The 19,048-nt window shown below is 41.5% G+C and overlaps 1 protein-coding gene across 1 annotated transcript; it reads left to right on the top strand.

Annotated features, from left to right (window-relative positions):
* Positions 1-3,589: 3,589 nt before the first annotated feature.
* On the top strand, positions 3,590-17,416 carry LOC309441265 (claudin-19-like; the record flags this gene model as incomplete). Its single annotated transcript, XM_082055894.1, has 5 exons — positions 3,590-3,809; positions 12,776-12,940; positions 13,091-13,172; positions 15,933-16,043; positions 17,317-17,416. 5 exons carry the CDS (start codon positions 3,590-3,592, stop codon positions 17,414-17,416), a joined length of 678 nt encoding a protein of 225 aa, XP_081912020.1.
* Positions 17,417-19,048: the final 1,632 nt, after the last annotated feature.

The raw sequence follows: 19,048 nt of genomic DNA, 5'->3' as shown, positions 1-19,048 counted from the left end.
CTTCACATTCCCCACCAGCCTCTCCTTGTTGCTGAGAACAAGGTCCAGCATAGCGCTTCTCCTCATTGGCTTCTCTATCTCTTGGAGAAGAAAGTTATCATCAACTAATTCCAGGAACCTCCTGAATTGCTTATGCCCTGCTGTGCTGTCTGTCCAACAGATATTGGGGTGGTTAAAGTCCCCCCATGAGGAATAGGGCTTAAGAACGGGAGGCTGCTCCTGTCTGTCTATAGAGGGCCTCATCTGCTCGGTCTTCCTTAATAAGTTACAGCGACTTCAGGAACAGTGACAAAGTCAAATCCGTTGGAACTGGAGAGGAACTGAAGTGATATTGTTCCTCTTTTTTATTTATTTATTTTATTTAACAAGTAGTGAAGGAGTTGAAAGGGTTTGCCTTCTCCACTCAAGGTCAGACTCTGACCTGAAGAAACCTCTGTAAGCTTGTGGTGGGAAACTGCTCTAAGTGGTTTAGTACAGTATTTAAATCTGCATTTTATCTCTTTCTGATTGCACCGTGGGTCAGCCTCAGAATTTTCTTGAACTAAGAAAAGATTAGCAGGGTCAAATACATTGCTGGTGTTAAAAATCTATATATACATATGTAAATGAAACCAGCATTGTAATCTGTGCTTTGTCTCTGGTTTTCTATGTAACAAAATGAAAAAAAAAAAAGGTAGGAGTTTTTAAACTTTCCAGATTAGACACTTCTATCGCTTGTTTTTGTATCCAGAGACCTTATCAGGAGTGATTTGTTTGTTTAAGTGACTTAAATATTTTTCTTTGTTAACTCTTTCTGTCCTCTGTTCAAACCACATAGATTTTGGCTGTGCTGTTTTTAATGTTTAGGTGAAATTTTGGCTCCACCAGGGCTTGTTTTTATCACATTAAAGCTCTTAGTTGTATGTAACATATATGTGCAATTTGCGAGGGACGATGCTCTGGGCTTTATGTATTTATCTGGGTTTGGCTTATGGTTGTTCTCCTCTGGACAGCTGCAAAGCGTAATTGTCATGATCTCAAATCTATGACCAGTGACAGCATCTGGCAGCTGGTATGAGCGAGCCCCGAATGGGTGGGGTGTACCTGGTGCATGTTGAAAGAGGTGGACAGATGTGGTGTCAGTTGAAGGAACAAGCTGTTTGCTTTTGAAAGCTTCTCTTTTGCAGATGGTTTCTATTAGCAAACCCTTACCCTGATAAAACAATATGTTTTGGCGGTGTTCCTTTTATAATTAAAACTGCAGAAGCAATAAAAAGTCATCATCACCACCATGTGGGTACTCAGCCTTGTGCGTGACCTGTGTCCCAGAGGGAATATGGTTTTGTCGGGACTGTCCCATTGGGTTTTGCAGACACAGGAAGGGATGAGTGCGGGTTGCTCCTTGGGGCAGCAGAAGGCAAAGAAAGGAGGAACAACAGCAGTGAGGCAGTTGTAGAGCCATCCTGGGCTGCTGGAGCTCCTTTGGCCAGGGGCCAGGAAGGTCTGTCCTGCCTCAGGGCACATCTGATATCACAAACAGTTCTGTTTGTTAATGCGATCCACTGCGCTGGTTACTGATGGCAGGGATTGAATGCTGCCAGGGAAATACAAAGAATATAAAGAAAACTGATTTTTTTAAACAAGCAAACACTCTCCTACTTCTTTCCCCCCGCCCCGACCTTTGTTTTACCCCCTGGAGGTGTGCATTTCTGCTCCTTTCTTTTGTGGCCTATCGATAGGTTGACCCATCATGGGGCTCTCAAACCTCACTGGGACACCAGCCCCACTCTCTGGCCCCTAAGAATTCAAATACCAACACTGTACGCTTTGCTTTCCAAGTAGTAAAGGTTTTCTTTGCATGCTTGTCTTAAGAAGATCTGGAAAATAAAACACCTTTCAGTTGGTCTGTTGTGCACCGTGTGTTCATGCTGTCAAAGTTTATTCTCCTTGCCACTTTACATCTCCCTGTGTATCGAATTGAAATGTCACCATCGACATTCAGACCACACGTGCACCTTTCTGGAGAGGAGTTGCCCACAGTGAGGAGCTCACGGATGTCGTGTCGTGCCTAACAGGCTCATCACTACAGGACAGGCATTTTAAGGTGGGGAGAAGGACTCTTACAGTGGGATTTGTACTCCTGCTATAACATGGCACATTTTGGGTCAGGGTGGATGAAAATTGTTATTCTGTATTTGCAAAGCCTAGTTTCAAAACTTCCTCACTTTGAAACCCATGATATTTTAAGTTATTGTATTTTAATGAGAAGTGTGTGTTTACAGTTTTGACGTATGTCCTACCCACAGTGATGGTGCAGGGCATATAGTTTTATCTTCTTTCAGGAATTAGTTGTGATTGCATGGCTCATACCTGTGCAAAAGGCAGAAACGTTCATTTGGATTATTGGCCTGCCCATGTGGTGCGAAATTTGCTTGAATTTATTGCTTAATTTAAATTTATAATTTGTTTCACATATTTTCTGACAGTTATATGTGTTTTGAAAATGTTAGACAATCACTTGAGAGACAAATGCTCCCTCCTCAAATGTGAGGTTCAAATTTTATAGTGGAATATGCACATTTTAAAGAGTGGAATAAACTTAATCCTTATTTCCTTGTGCAAACAAATTCCAAGTGTTGCAGTCATTTTAAATGAATGATTATAGGAGGAGGCTTGAATTTGCTTTTTATTCTTCATGAAAACAGTGTCTGGGTGACAAGAGCAACAAACTTTTCAAGCAAAATAATAATTGTGAAAATTGTAATAGTATTTTTCTGTATTGCTTTGGAATCTGCTGGTGCATGGGCAGCTCAGCGGCAGTGACAAAACACGTTATGTGCCAATAGTTGCCAGGTTAATCTGAGCATCTTTGGTACCAACTTACATGATTTTGCTGTAATTTTCGTACTTGAGTTGTCCATTTCAGTGAAACTTCACTGTAGCCAAAAGCCATGCCCGAGCCTTTGTGCAACAGTCAGGCAGAGCTTTGGCCGCAGGTCCTTGATTTTTAGAACAGGGGGAAAGGTCCTGAAGAGTACGAAACTTGCACTTGTTTGATCAAACTGAGCCCCACAAAGTGCTGACACCAGCGTCTAGCAGGAAGGTAGATGAAACAGGTTAGAAACATATCGTAAACGTGAGTATCAAAACTTATTTTGTTTTAAATTTGTATTGATAGGCATGGTAATTGGGAGATGAATAATTCATTAAAGCATTTTATAGTTTTAATTTTAAAAGAATTTTGAGTTAGGAAACAAGTAAAGAACAGGTGAAACATTGCAAATTCAAATTGGAGAATTCCTCACTTGGGTTCTCTGGTTTTACTCTGCTGGTATTTTTTTGTGGTAAGCATATATGGTAACAAAAATGTTCGTAAGAAAATACTCAGATGTCACAGGATATTTAAGTATTCCAATCATTTAATGAGACTTCTTCTACAATTCCCTTATATGATAAGTTATTTTGTAGGCAGGCATCTTTTTGATGTAGCCTTAAAGGTCAGGCTTGTATAAAGATAATTCGATATACTGTATGTGTATAAACTGTTTCAACAGGTTTCTAATATCAGAAGTTTTGGGAGGCTTCTTTGAAAACCACTTCTATGAGCAGGATGGCATCGTCTGCTCTACAAATCTGTGCATTTCTGCTGGCTTTAGCAGGATTTACCATTGTACTTATTGCTACCATGGCCAACACATGGAAGGTTTCGGCCACGGCAGCAGCGCCGGCTCCTGCAGGCTGGGTCTCTGAAGGGCTGTGGATGGACTGTGAGGCGGCTGCTTTCGGATCAGTGCAGTGCAAGCGATTTCTCTACATGTTGAGTTCCGACAGTAAGTGTGCATGGTATATGTATGTAAAACCCAGGGGTGTAATGTTATTCCTTCTTTCTGGACGGTTTATATACCGTGGTTGTCACAGAGGGTCTAGTATGGAGAGGATTTGCCCCATGGTTCTTGCAGGCAGGTTAAAGGGCCCCAGCGAAACCCATGTGCTTCATCCTGCAATTCAGCTCGGTAACTGCTGTGACTTTATTGCCACCTCTGTTGTGTTGGGTACTATACAACAAATCTAAGACTTGTTTATTATTATTGTTTTGGAAGAAATAGGATCTTTTAACTCAGCCTAATTCTTAACTATAAGCAGATCATAGGTCAGTGAGCTCTGGTGCTTGCTTGTGCTTTGGTGTAAGACAGGACTTCTTATAAATTCCAGGACTTATTTGATACTTTGTGCTAAATCTGTGTGTTTGTTCTGGAATTTCTTAGAGGTGACCAGCTTAAATTGAAATACATCTGTGCTACTGATGCTTTTGTGTTTTCTGAGGTAGACCATGCTAGCAGGGTAGTTTAGCTGCAAATAGAAAGAGTTGTCTTTGTAGGGACCGAAAATTATTTGTTTGGATTTTATAAATACCTTTCTGTAAACACCTGGTCAAGAAGGACTGACATTGAAGTTCTTTCCTTAGAAAAGTGAGTGTAAGAAACAGTAACAATATAGCCTTTGAAAACCGGTATTTTGTTAAGCCTTCTGTCTTAAACAGAACTTTGCATTTATTCTTTTACGACTTTCAGTATTGTGCAGTCACTTTATGAGTTATGTCATGGAATAATTTCTTAAAGCCTTTTCCTGTTTTATAGATCCCTTATTACTGTCATTGCTGTTTGTCTGGACTCTTTCCAGCTGATTTATTCTCAATGCGCAATGCTCAAAACTTAAAGACACCGTGTCTCATAGAGTATGAAGGCTTCTTTTTCTTGACAGAGACATGGACTCCACTGAAGTCAGAGCTGCCCAACTGGAGGCAGATCTCGCAAATGCGACAATTTAAATCTCCAGTTAACTCTCAAGATTTCAGCATATTTGTGGTTCTTCACCAGAGTCCTGGCTTTGGTGGCCTCATATGCTTTCATAACGATGGTGCCAGTTTGAGAATAAGTGCCAGCATCCTGTAATGAGGCCAGAATTTGTGGCCTCAAAAGGAGGCTAATCATATGCTTCCAAGGATTTTAAAAACACTACTCATTGCATCACTGTCAGCTTTTCATACTGTTCTGGTACCCATTCTGCTCCTCTCTAAGACTGCCTCTGTGTAGATACTGGGATTGCCTAAGTTTCATCTAGAAACTTCAATACGATTTCTGGAAAAGAGTGATGAGATGGGGCCAACAATCCTCCAGTTCTTATACGTGGTAGCTAGGTGGCACTGATGCTTACGATGGTGCGGCAGATCTGCCACAAGGAGAAACAGCTGTTTCAGCCCTGTCACAGAGACAAGCAGAGCCAGTGTGGGAAGCTTCCTTTCCTTTAAATGCAGTTTCATTACACCCAACATGAAAAGAAAATATTCCCCAGGAGCAAAAGGGTTTTTGGTGACCTGAAGCAGTTCCCTCCCAGGGGTTCTCTTCTCTCCCTTCCCCTGACCCCCATAATTGGAAGAGAGGACCCCTGGTTGGCAGGGCTTGGTAGATCATCTTCAGCTGTTCAAAGAACCGTGTGTCACCTAAAATCAGCGTGGGGTTCCTCATGCCAACTGACAGGGACCTCATGTGGCTCCTGCAGCGTACTTGATGTCTCTTGCAGGTCTGCTTCTCTTCTTACCGTGCTCAGCCAGCATTCCTGGGCCTTGAAAGAAATTTACAGAAGTGATGGACAAGATACAGCTCATGTTGATCAAACATTTAAAATGTTAATGTTTTGAGTATATTTTTTTCCCAATTGTATTGGTTGATCTGTTCTTAAAAAATACTATTTCTGCCTGTAAACCCACTCTCAACCTTATTACATTCAAATACGCTCTGTTTTGAGAATATCAGAGGGGCTAGGAGCAATTTCTCTCCTTCATCCTATATTGCCATGGTCACATATGGCCACATCTTGGCATGTCTATGTTTGCATTTTACTTACATCCGAAAAGCACTTGTATAATTATTTTTCCAGTAATTCCCATTTACTGCTCTTGGTTTGCATTGTGGAGTGGTCTTGAAGTGTGCAAATTGGTTTCTTTATGGATGAAGCAAAGCAGGGAAATGTGCTCCAAGAACGCACTTCCAAACTTCCAGCCATTGACTGGTTAGAACAAATCTGGAAGAAATCTCCCAAGCAGTGGATGGTGTTGATGTGAAACTATCAGCCCCTCCACTTTTACGCTGCTGATGCAGAGCCTTCTGCAGAGCAGATTTGCTGTTATGTCCATTGCTTACCAAACCATAGTTTCTGAAATTTAGTGAAGAATAACTCTATGTTCTTCAACACCATTGAAGAGTGATTTCTTAAAGGGAATTATGGAAATGTCTGGTGCCATATAGGAAAAATTTACGCATTCTAGGACTGCAGTTTAATCTTTTCTGTTTATATGTGTACATTATGACTGCATGGTGAAATAGCTTTCTTAAGCAAGAAGAGATATTATTTTTTAAATGAAATTCTTCATTTTTTTTTAATCCATAACAGCATAAAATCTGGGGACACATAATTCAAGGTCCCAACTAAACTTGACTTTGAAAGTCCTGTCAGCAGAAGTGTTTGCTGAGTTCAGCAGGGTAGCACCTGTGTATGAGTAAATTAATTTGAAACTCTCTCAAGGGCTTTTAATGGGATGCAGATACTCCAGTATAGTGGTACAGTATGTCCATTTTATGACTCCATCATTTTTCAGATTGCAGTGACTCAGCAGAAGGAGGGAATTCTGTAAAAGTCCCCCAAGAAGATCAATTCTTACCACATACCATCTAGTTTCTTTAAAAGATTGCAAATACAGAGCTGCACAGATTCACACCAGCTGTGCTGCCCTATCTGTTCCTGTTTAAATCAATGGCAATGATCCTCTTGGATGCCAAGGGAACAAAAATGTTGTGATGGCACTCTAGTATCATTTTGCATCTGAAACTACCAACCTTCAGCATCAGGTGAAAGTGGCCAGTGAATTTTGAAAAACAAAACCCAACAGATATCTGTTATAAGCAAGTTGTGACTCTCTCAATGACTAATTCTTCTGATAGTATTCATGTAAATGGCGTGAACCTGTCACTGTCTTGCGTCACAGGAGGATTATTTTATGAAGAAACTCTGACTCCACTTCCTGGAGATAAGAGCGGGTTATCAAGAGATGGTTAACCCCATTTGGATACACAAGCAGTTTAAGGGTATTAACATTAGTGGGTGATGTGTATTGAGTCTTTCTCCTTTGAAGACAGACTGAGACATTTGGGGTAGTGCAGCCTGGAGAAGAGAACGCTCCAGGGAGACCTTATTGCAGCCTTCTGGTACCTAAAGGGGACCTACCAGAAAGCTGGGGAGGGACTTTTTTTTTTACAAGTGCATGTGGTGATAGGACAAGGGGTAATGGCTTTAAACTGAAAGACCGTGGATTTAGATTAGATATAAGGAAGAAATTCTTCCCCATGTGGGTGGTGAGGCCCTGGCACAGCCTGCCCAGAGAATCTGCCCCATCCCTGGCTGTGTTCAGGGCCAGGCTGGATGGGGCTCTGGGCAACCTGGTCTGGTGGAAGGTGTCCCTGCCCATGGCAGGGGGAGGAACTAGATGAGCTGTAAGGTCCCTTCCAACCCAAACCATTCTATGAGTTTATGATTTTGCCTAGGCAAGAGCAGAAGCAAGTAAACCAAGTTGAACATACTTCTGCTTTGCCTAGAATAGATTTTTTTTGTTAATACTAAGATATTCTGACAAACAGATGCAATCAGCCAATGTGTATGATTTGTCGCATAGCTGCTTTCTTTCATCATTTTATTCCTTTTGAGATAGGTCTGACACACTGGCTCATTCATTCCCCTTACGTTTCATTTCTGTGAAACATACACTATCACAATTGTAGTCCAGTGTAAATGTGACTCTTTTAAAGATTGAATGTGTTTATAGATCAATGGACTGTAAAATATTAATGGAAACCACTCATCCACAGACTGAACCTTCCTGAAAGAAGCTGAGTGCAGTTGCTATGGATTACTTACGACCCTAACTCTAAAAAATGTGCTAAATTTTCTAGCAACAGAATAAAGTTCCTGTTCTCAAGCTTTTTTATACTTGAGTCATCAAGAAAATAACACAGTAATGTTTTTTGTTTTGAGATCAATAATAAAATTACAAACAATTTTAATCTCATGTAAACCCTAGCTGACTTCGGAGGAGAGACAGAAATAAAATATTTGCCAATATTATCGCTCGTGCAAGATATTTTGTAGAAATACTGACTGGAATTTCTAGGCTGAGACTAAGAAGAGGCTCATTTTGTCACTTCTCATTAGAAAAAGAACTAATATTGTCATTTCTTTTAAATGCTAATATCTTTATCATGAACTGCTCCCACTTCTAAGTGTCATGCACTGTAAGCCTTATCTCTGGGGTTGAGCAAAGAGCAAAGGTAGCCTCATTTTGGAGTGAAACCTAGAGATAAAACAGCAAGGAGGCTTCTCAAAGGCTTCACTTGATTGTAATCTAATTATAGGGATATTTAACTGTTACTACTCACAAGCATGACTGCTGCATTGGAAATAGTTGGTTTTCTTTTGTGTTTTGGTGGGTTGGCAATTATTGGAGCCACTTTGCCGAATAATTACTGGAAAGTCTCCAGTATACATGGTAGTGTGATCACGACGTCTACTTTGTATGAAAACCTGTGGAAGAGCTGTGCAGAAGACAGCACTGGAGTGTCCAACTGCAGAGAATTTGACTCTATGCTTGCGCTGCCTGGTACGTGACTTTGCACATTATATTGCTTAAAAATTTGTTGGAAAAAAAAGTAGAAAGGCTTTTGTTGTGGTAATCTGGTAGTACTGGAAAATAGCTGGCCAGGAAGGATTTTGTGGGTTGAAGTAATAAAAGTCTCTTAAGCAGCAGAATGTGTCACACGCAGTAGGAAAGGCTATAAAATAAGGCAAATGAAGTCGCTTGTTGAAACATTTGTTTTAATAGGTATTTAAAATATGATGTAGTGTCTTTTCTAGTATCTTGTGGGCGGAATTAGTAGGAGACATTTTTTAACACATCTTATGACAGCTCCATGTTTATTTGGAATTATTGTGTAGGCCCTCTTTTGCATTACTTGATGGCTAATGTACTGTAGCTGGAGTATTTTCATATAATAGGTAATAAATACAATTTATAGCTAAGAAGTGGTAGTGGGTTTTGTGTGTTGAGACTAAAATGCATAGATAATGCACTAAATACAGTGAATATACATTATATATATTATAACATTATGAGTATGTTATACAATGAGTATATGTTATAAATTAATATACTTGTCAGGACTTGTTAGCTAATGCCTTGTTGGATGTGGCTCTAAATACCAGGAAATTTAGGTATCCTGGCTCCTGTAATCGGTCTTCAGTAGAATTGCGGATTGTCCTCAAATGCTTGACCAAGGCAATATTCTGTGGGTAGTAACATGCTTACAGAGAGTAAAGCTAGTTTGTATTAATCTTGAATAATTCGGTATGTAGATACTTATCCCAGAATAAACCCGCCTTCCTACTTAGTTGAATCTACACTAGGAGATGACTAAACTAAATAGGTAGAATACTCCTAATCTGAAGGATATGTAGTATAGGATTAGTGGGAATGGGGTATTAAATTTACTTTCTCTCTGTTTGAAATAAACTGATGTTGTTGACCAGCTCTGACACTAGTGCAGCAATTCTCTGAAACTGTTTATGTATTTAGGGAATAATCTGTTCTTTTTATCTTCCAGTGTTATCTAAAATGCCTATGTGTATTAAGAAGAACATAACCCTGTTTAAACTTAGACGCAGCAACAGCAGGATCATGTCGATTAGACTTTATCCTCATCAGAGTCCTTATGAGTGTGCATTTTGTTCTTGTACAAACCACCTCAGGGGTTGGTTCATCACTTGCTGCCTCTGGCTCCAGGCAGCATCTTCTCGCTGATGTATTTATGTGGGGTGTTGTCTCTGAGAGTGTCATGGGGCTCCCATGTGTGCAGATGTGGGCAACGGGGCCACGTCAGGTCAGCATCTTGGAGCCGCTGAGGCAAAAAGTGGGTTTTAAAGAAATTGGGGAGGGTGGGGCCAGAAAAGAGCATCCTGAGTAGATGTGCTAAAGCAAAGGAGAAAGGAAGGCAAGCACCAGCAATGCTCCTGGAGAACTGCAGATAACAATGTGGAGTCAGCAAGAAGGAAAAAAATGGGACCAGACAGGAAATGAATGAACAGGTCAGGCTCTGAAAGTGAATTTGTGAAGAGTAAATTTGATCAGTTGAAGAGGAGATCAGTTATGCTGTTGAGAAGATGGCAGTATACTTGAGGGGTATAGGCAGAGGGAAGGGAAAAGCAGCTTACAGAAGTGTAGAGAAAAAAGTTATAGAACGGAGAACTGAAAAAAGAAAAAAGTTAGAAGACACTGAATTATAGAGAAAGCTGAGAGGACAGTGGAAAAGCAAGGGAAGATGAAGAAAGTGGGGCTGTTAGTGACAAGGGCTGAGCCAACAGTGGGCCCTCCAAGATATGTCTGTAGCACTTGCAGATACAAGCCAAGGCAGACTGAAAATTGTCATGGTCAGCTTAGGTGTGTTTCAAATTGCTGTCTAGAAACTCAGCTGAAACTGCTGCAGCAGGAGGTGCCAGGGAGTGGTGGGAGGGGGAAAAGAAAAAAAACCAACACAACAGAAGTGTCTTTGTTACCGCTCATCAGAAGGATCATAAAAATTTTCCATGAAGGTTTCCTTGTTGGCAGCTGAGCTATGTGGTATTCCTCTGTTGTTTTTTTGTCTGTTTGTTTTGTGCATGGGAAATATCCAACTTGATTCTTTTAAACAGATGTAAAGCTTTTGAATTCAGCAAGCCATTAGCCCAAATCATGGATGTTTGAAGTGAAGACCTTTTTTAAAAGCAATATTGCATAAGATTGAAACCATGGCTGGCTACGATGTATAGCTAAGCCCTGTGTAGTCACAGCTTGGTCAAGCATTTGATATAAAGCAATTAGTTAGCTGCCACATGCTTTACTTCTTGTTGTTTGTTTTGTTTTGTTTTGTTTTGAGGCCCCATAGATGTTTCTTCCAATGACAGGATTTGGGCTATTTTCTTACAATTAGTATTGATTGATAAAATGAACTGACTTCATGTCTTGTTCAATAAGCTCATTTTTAACATGAAGACAACAAAACATGGAGCTGGCTGGACTGTGAAGTAAGCTCCTCAGTTAAGGCTGTTGAGGTTATTGTATTGTGGTACAAAGAGGATGTGGTATGAAATCTCTTCTATTAAAATAACACAGACATTGGCTTGCAAGCAGTAAGCCTGAAGATATTGTCCTGGAAAGAGATGGGGAGTCCCATCTAATACTGCTGGAGTCCCAAAGACCTGTTGCATCCCTGCCGTGGGTAATTCCTGCTGCCAAAGTGTAAGATCCCAAACTAGAAAGCAGCATCGGCATTTAGTGCTTGTCCTGACAGTAAATTCTGCAGGCAAAAGCTTTGAACAGTTAATGGTACTTTGAGGCAGTCTTTTCACTTTTATTACTGTCTGTACTTTTTCCCCCCAAAATTTAAAACTAATGCCTAACAAAACATTAATTCATTGGACGATGTTGTTGTTTAATTCTGAGTATTTATCTCATGATTGCTTATTAAAATTTTTTCATAACTCTGAGGCTTGCAGGACCAATACTCTTAAGCCACATAAAGCTCTACAGCTCCCTGAGTCTAAGTGTGAATCTCTCACTTTGCCTCCTGTTTCTGTGCCTGGATTTTGTTGTCTGGAGAGTTACGGGCTCAGTCCACTGCAGAGCCAGGGAGCAGGTCACCGTGGAGGACATGGAGTGATCGGGGAGCAAGAGCTGTAACGGCGGCATCAACGACATGACTGTCCAGATCCAGTCCAGCTCAGGCCCCTTTGATGTGTCGTTAGAATCATAAAATCATGGGATCATTTAGGTTGGAAAAGATCTTTAAGATCATCGAGTCCATCAAAGTTAGAAGCCAAACCTGCCGGGTTGGTGACATTTGGCATGTTTATCTTGTAGCGAAGGTGCCAAGGTGCCATTTGACCTGGAACTTGCCAAATCCAGGGTGCCATTTTAAGGGGGCCTGAAGTCCCTGTCTGAATTCTTAGGCTGGTTAATAATCTGGTCCCAGTTTTTTTGCGATCAATACCTAAATGTGAGGACCAGGAGCTTACGTGAGCTGTTATCTCTCTGATAGAGTATGTGTTGTGGAGGAGAGGAGGAAATGCTGCAGCTCTTGGATCCGCTCATCGCCCTTTCATTACCCCCACTCAGAGTTTAATGTGCACTGCTAACTCAAGCATTTTCTTTCCCATCTTTCACTGGAAGTAGCAAAGCTGGCACATTTTTCCAATTTTCCTGTAGTGCCAGAGCCCCACACACCTTGGCCAGGACCAGAAGTTCAGAGGTGTCATGTGTGCTCTTGTGGTACAGGGGTAAGGAACTCACCAGGAATTGTGACTAGGAGGCTGATTTCTGCTCTTATAAATGACCATGTAGACCACTACCTGTTTTCCCAGGACTTAAAGATATACACTAAAAAGAGCTTGCTATAATTTGTCAGGGTTTACTAAAGGCCCAAGAGGATTTACTGAGCTTATAAAGTATAACTGCAGTTCAACTCTGGAATCTGATTGACTTGAAGGCTAAACACTCTGGGGTTTGGATGCTTCTCCGAACCAAATAAAGTTGGACAAGATTCACTCATTACTGCTCCTGCTAATTTTGTCACTCCCTCTAATCACTTTTCTTTTTTCAGCACAAGATTAATTTAATTTCTGTATAGACCCTGATTTGCTTTCTCTTTTTCTGTCTTAGTTCATGTTCAGGCATGCCGTGCCTTGATGATTGCTTCCATCCTTCTGGGATTCATAGCTTCAGTACTCGCGCTGCTTGGTTTGAAGTGCACAAACATTGGGTTGAGCGATGAAGATGGAAAAATGAAGTTTACTGTCACGGGAGGATTTCTGTTTATCTTAGGAGGTAATATGGAGGCTGAAATGAGAACACTATCAGTGTTTGTGTTGCTTTCACAGCCAGACTAAATGAGATGGACACTTTTTCTTGGTTTAAAGCTGTTACAGCCATTAAATGAGTCACTCACCTGTGTGTTTTCTGAATTTTTTCTGATAGGTCTCTGCTCCATGGTGGCTATTTCTTGGTATGCTGCAATGATTACTGCTCAGTTTTTTGACCCATTATATGCTGGAACCAAGTAAGTTAATAGCTCTGTCATACCAAACTCCATCACATGGTACAGACAGCTGCACTGACCTCAGCTGCTCCAGAGTTTCGGAACCTGGATGGATCCTGTTATCCAGTTCTACAGGGGGAAAAATTGTCTGTAGGGAATCTATTCACATCAGAGATGTTGGTGGGGACGGAGGAGAGTTCTCTTCTGGAAGGTTTAGTGAATGAGGGGAATATCAACCCTGCAGTTGAGAGGTTTCTGTACTGTGTTTACATTTTCCTGTGAGACTCAGTTAAGTGCACATCTCAATGCTATGAAGAAGAAAAGGTAAAAGTCTTAATTTTCTTTGGCATTTAGACCAAAAGAGATAAAAAATTCTAGCTATGGCTGGAACACAATGCTCAGATGTACAAGCAAATGAAAAAGCGTACAGAAACCAGCCTGAGCTGCGTACCAGTGACCTGCAGATAGCTGAGAGACGTCATTGGAGTGTGCTGCTTGTCTTAAAGAAGTCAAAGAGTATTTTTCACTATATATTAACTGCTTGACATTTGTTTGCCATATGAATTAAAATGAGGCAAAGTATGTGGGACTACCAGGTCATACCGTTACGCGCAACAAGTTTCGAGGTATAAAAGCCCTTATTCTTGTGTGATACAAAAGCAACAGTCTTCAAAACCAAATGCCCGCTTATGGCACCTTATCTAGGTCAATAGATGGAGCAATGAGGAACAAGGGTAGAGGTGGACGGGCCTCTCCTTCACAGATGAGGAAAAAAGGAGAGGGAAACTTAATAGATTGTCTGCAGAACATGAGAGAACTGGTTTGGGGAAAAGGACATCTATAATTTACCAGTACCTCTACCAAGTATATAATTTTTAGATCAGTAAGCTATAAATCTTTAGTTGCTGGGATTGTATTTGAAGTGTTTTGTGGCTTTCTGCCTGAGAATCAGTTCAGGGAAATCAGAGGTGAAGTGCTTTGTTATGAATCAAAGTACTTCAAGCAATTGCTTTGGATGTTTGTCAGTTTTCCTGGTGTTTTCAAACAAACACTTACAAAGAAATTGCAGTTGTGAATACTTTTTTGTTGTTTTATATCCCCTTCAGAGAATTATATGAAGGGTAATAAATACGTTAGAAGACCGAAACAACTGTTGATAAGGAATTTCAGTTAGTGGGTTAGTTAGTGAGTTTTATAGTTATCTGGGACTTCAACATTGATGCATGTTAATCAGTTACCAGATTGTTTGCATTCAGTAGCTAAAGAGATCTCTTCTTTTAATATCTAAACTTCATGTTTAAGAGTATTGATTCATCGAGCAGTTCTTCGAGAATTAATGTTGATCATTGGTAAAGCCAGACATACTCTTGAGGAAGTTTGTGCTCCTTGGACTCTGTGAGACATGTTTAGGTTCGATTGCAGGCCAGTATTGATCTTCACTCTTAAGAACCTGGTAGATCTGTTTTTTCAGAACGCGTTTTTTTTGGCCTGACTTCAGCAAAATAATAAGTTAACCATTATTAGTTCTTAGAGGAATGTGTCATACAGCTCTGAAGGCCACCTAAGTTCTGCAGATCCTTCCTACATACTTTCCCGTCCATAGGTGACTAGCGAGTAGAGATGATTTCGTGCACTGGGCAGCACTCTCTGATTGTTCCTTAGTATTTCTCCAGCAACTTGCACTCCTGTTTTGTTTTGGTTTTTGTTTTTGTTTGTGGTTTGTTGTTTTTTTTTTTTTTTTGAGATAATGGTTGTCTCCTCATTCAGTATTTGAAAAGTCCCTAAAACAGTGGAGACCTTGTGGTTCTGATGTGCAATAAGAACATGGCGAGCAGTGAACCTGTGTAAACTCTGAAACCATCCTGTTAGCAATTAAATCTGGAGTCGGAAACCTCAACGCTTTAAAATAATGTTTTTGTGTTTACAAGTGCAAAGAAAACACACATATCTGTTTTCAGTATGCCTTCTACGCAATCCATGACACTTACTTTGCCCTTATATCAGGCATCTCAGGCTGCAGAAGTACTGCCATATTGTGAATATAGTCTTTGTCCAAATGTGAAAGTTTGTTTTCCTCTTATTGCAAAACTCTGGCCAGATTTTCCCAGGCTCAACTGTGTCTGGTCTTTGGGTTTAATTAATTATCAGTGAGTTTCTTAGACTGGGCCAGGAGGTTTCCTGAAATGTCTTTTGTACAGTAAGATGGGTGGGTACCTATTATTTTTCAACTTGGGACTACTCATAAATGTATTTCAGCCATATAAACACAGAAAGTGCTGAATATGCTTTAGGATATAGGAGTTTGAAAACCAGCCCTGTACAAATAGCTATATGTAGCTTATCTAGCATCATTATTTCTATGGTCAGCCTTTTAAATGACACAGAGAGGGAGGTCCAAAACATTCAGTTTTACAACATGACTTTAGTGGTGCAGCTGACACGAGGGCAAAATAAGTTTTGTAGACTGCACATTATCATTTATTATCAACAATTTATTAAATAAATGCAAGTAGTTATTGCTACTTATCTTTATGTTGCTTAATACTTTCATGTTCTGTCACTAACTTGGCAGAGCACTTACACATGTAAGAGTTTTACTGAACAGACACAGAGCCAGATCTGTTCTCCTCTGTTATCTGTTGAAGTACCTTTCAATTAGCTGGTTTCTGTGCAAACTAGAATTCACTTGTTTGCATGATTTGTGCACCTTATGGCTCAGTCTAAAATAATGGCTTTGTGATCCTGTGTTATGCTGTTTTCATAAGACCTTTCATGTTTCAGGTATGAACTAGGACAGGCTCTGTACTTAGGCTGGGCTGGATCTGTTCTTTATATGCTTGGTGGGATCTTACTGACCTGTTCATGCAAAGCGAGGAAAAAACAGGACTACAGGTAATCTTGGATTCATCAGTTTAAATAGTAGCTGTCAATCATATACCATTTTCTATCTCTGTACTATTCTCTCTCCCCCCCGCCACCTCCCCCCAGTATAAACCTGTAGCCATATAAAGTACAAATGGGAAATCGTACCTATTAATTCAGTGCTATGGCATGTCACAGACTTGTGATGGCAGGGGATGCTGTACCAAATACTTGTACCTCCCGAGTAGTGTACGTGTCAATACTTCATCATGAGCCGTCACCTGCAACCCGTAGGTGGTAGTTCTGGTTACTGTTCATGGTTCTGAGATCTACATGATGAAAATGAGCAGTGAAAGAGGGAACTATCTATTGCCAAAATGAAAGTGTATCAAAGAATATAGTGTGTTATAATCAAGTTTCTCTGCAATACTCGCTACTATTAAACCATTCAAATGCCATTTATTTTGCAGAAAGTGTAATGGCCTTTCCTTCCCAAAGCATAACCAATTGATTGTTAGATGCATATGATTTTTCTCTTGTTCCTTATGGAAATGTCTTGTAGTGCATCAAATCAGAAAAGTTGAGATTTCTGGCCTCAACAGTTAATTTTGCCTAGATTTTTTTTCCATCTTGAATTATTCAAACATATAGAAGGTGCCTTTCTGAAGGAGAGGGATGAAATTGTCAAAGACGGCAGAGCTCCGTGTCTGCCCAGAAGAACCCAAGCGGCTCGGAGGCTGTACTTTCTAGGCCTGAGATGGGGTAACATGGTAGGGAGAAGCATGCTCACTGCTGCTGTGGTTAATCTCAGGAAAGTTACGTCAAAACACATAATAAGAGAAAGTGTTCCTCTGATACTCCATTGTCTAATATGAATCCATATCAGTTTTATGGTAATATGTCATCAGCCATATTGGACTCAGGTCTTGCTCACCATACTTTGATACGAAGTACCAAATATCCTGAAATACCTTGAAAATCAGGTAAAACAGATGCATGAAATGGAAGTTCAACATGATGAATGACAGCTGAAGGGGCTGTCTGAAGACAGTTCTGTTTTCCTTTCTCATCATCTTGATTCCTGTATTAAAAGCTGTCGAAGAGCCCATCTCTTTCCCCTTAGCTATGAGACTGATGAGAACAATAGGTCTCTAATTTCTGCACCTTTGTGAAGGATGCGCTATTGGTGGGTTGGATACAGACCTAAATGAGTAACTTCCTGAGTACCTGAAACTGTGGACGTGTGTGTAATACCTATTATATTGTATCTTTTTTTTTTTTTTTTTCTTTTCTTAATTTACAGTACAAGCAAATACGCATATTCAGCAGGCCGGGCAGCTCATCAGCAGCACATTTACACCAAAGACTCTGAGACGATCATAAGCAACAAGGAGTACGTCTGAACTTACCTTTTACATCACTTGTAACATTAGCAGGTTATGAACTCAAATAAAGAAGTGAACTACTTCCAGGGTTCCAGTTCCAACTTAAAATCCTTCATCTTAACGTGGAGCAGTTCGAGAAGGTATGGTTTTCCATGTAAATAGGAATGGTTTTCAAATGTAAATAGGTTTCTACAGAAAATGCTGCGATGTGAATGCTTTTCTGCATGCTGAGATGCCTGGTAAAATTTAACTGCATGGTGCAGGGTATCCTGACAATTGAGAGCAACTGTATCTGTTTCAGCTGACTCAAAAAGGTGGAGCTGATACGCTGTAGCTGACTGCAAGGTAATGTGCCTCGCAGTTAGAAATGTGTTGTGTATCCATTAATGTTTAGCTTCCTACTTTTGTTTAGCAGCTTTAGCTTTTAACAGGAAATAAAGTTTATTCCACAGACTGACTGAAACGGATTTTTTTTATTAATGGTATTACATGAAGGACACAGCTGAGGAGCTCGCCCCCCACTTCTCCATCGACATTCCCTCCAGAGGGGCTGAAAGACCCAAGGGACAGTGAGGTTCCTCCTCCCTCCCCACCCATGCCCATGATCAACAGTGTCTTCAGCCGAGATTACCTGGAAGGGACTGATGGCTCAGCCCAGGTCCCCTTCTCCAGGGAGCATCCGTGGGGGGCACCCCACCCCAAAACTTGGGGGGGCAGCCAGGAGCCTGCTGACGTCGGGGGTGTCTCAGTGGTTTCCAGCCTGCTGCCCATGGGCACGGCAGCTGGCTGGGGGCTGAAGATGGGCAGCGGTGTGGTCCAGAGCCAACGGGAAATCTGTTATGGAAGGGTCTCCAAAAAGCCAAAGCTTGTGCCTCAAGCCCTGGGGCCTCTGGGGGGCAGCCCCAGTGGGGTGGGGAGCAGGGAGCCAGTCCCCAGGGACACCATGCTGGACCTCAGCTCGAAGAAGAGCTGGTGAAAGCTGGGGAGACCCAGGGACCCATTGGATGCACAGATGGGGAAGATGCAGAGCGTGAGAAAGAGGTCTCCATGCCTGCGGTGTGAGCAGGGGAGATCCACAAACAATAGATCCTAATCCCTTATGCAAAATTTTGGCTGGTGAGGCGGCCAGCTTGCAATGGTTGATTTGAAAGTACAGTTCCAGGAACAGCCAGGCCCTGACCCTCTGCACAGCCTGGGAGCTTGGAGCTGGAGAGACCCATCTGCTGTAGGTGGCATAGGACAGGAGAAAGGGGTGTCTGGAAAGGGCATAGAGGGTGTCAAATACACGTTGTTGGAATCCTGTATATTGCTGGCTGTGTCCTGGAAGGGGGTGGGTGGCTGCCACCTCGCAGGGTGGAGCCCCCGGCTCCTGCAGGCTGCATGATCTGCTGTGCTCTGCTCCTGAGGACACCCTGGAGCCCCCTGCTGCCTGAACCAGGCTGTCTCCAGTACAGCATGGCGGTCATCATTGTGTGTGGCCTCTGCATCATTAGAGCTCCATCATCTTGCTCGTGGTAAGGGAGATGTCTGTCTGTCTGCTGGGACAGACAGAAACAAGCTGGGGCCGAGCAGCCCCTGTGCAAGGGGAGCAGCATGGGGCCAGGAATGGCTGCAGTTCTGTGCTCTCTTCCCTGGTGTTTGAGGAACAAG

Source organism: Streptopelia decaocto (genome assembly GCF_964273445.1).
Source record: "Streptopelia decaocto genome assembly, chromosome: 6".
Taxonomy (NCBI): Eukaryota; Metazoa; Chordata; class Aves; order Columbiformes; family Columbidae; genus Streptopelia; species Streptopelia decaocto.
Note: the sequence above shows the minus strand (reverse complement) of the source record. Positions and strands in the feature narration are given on the sequence as shown.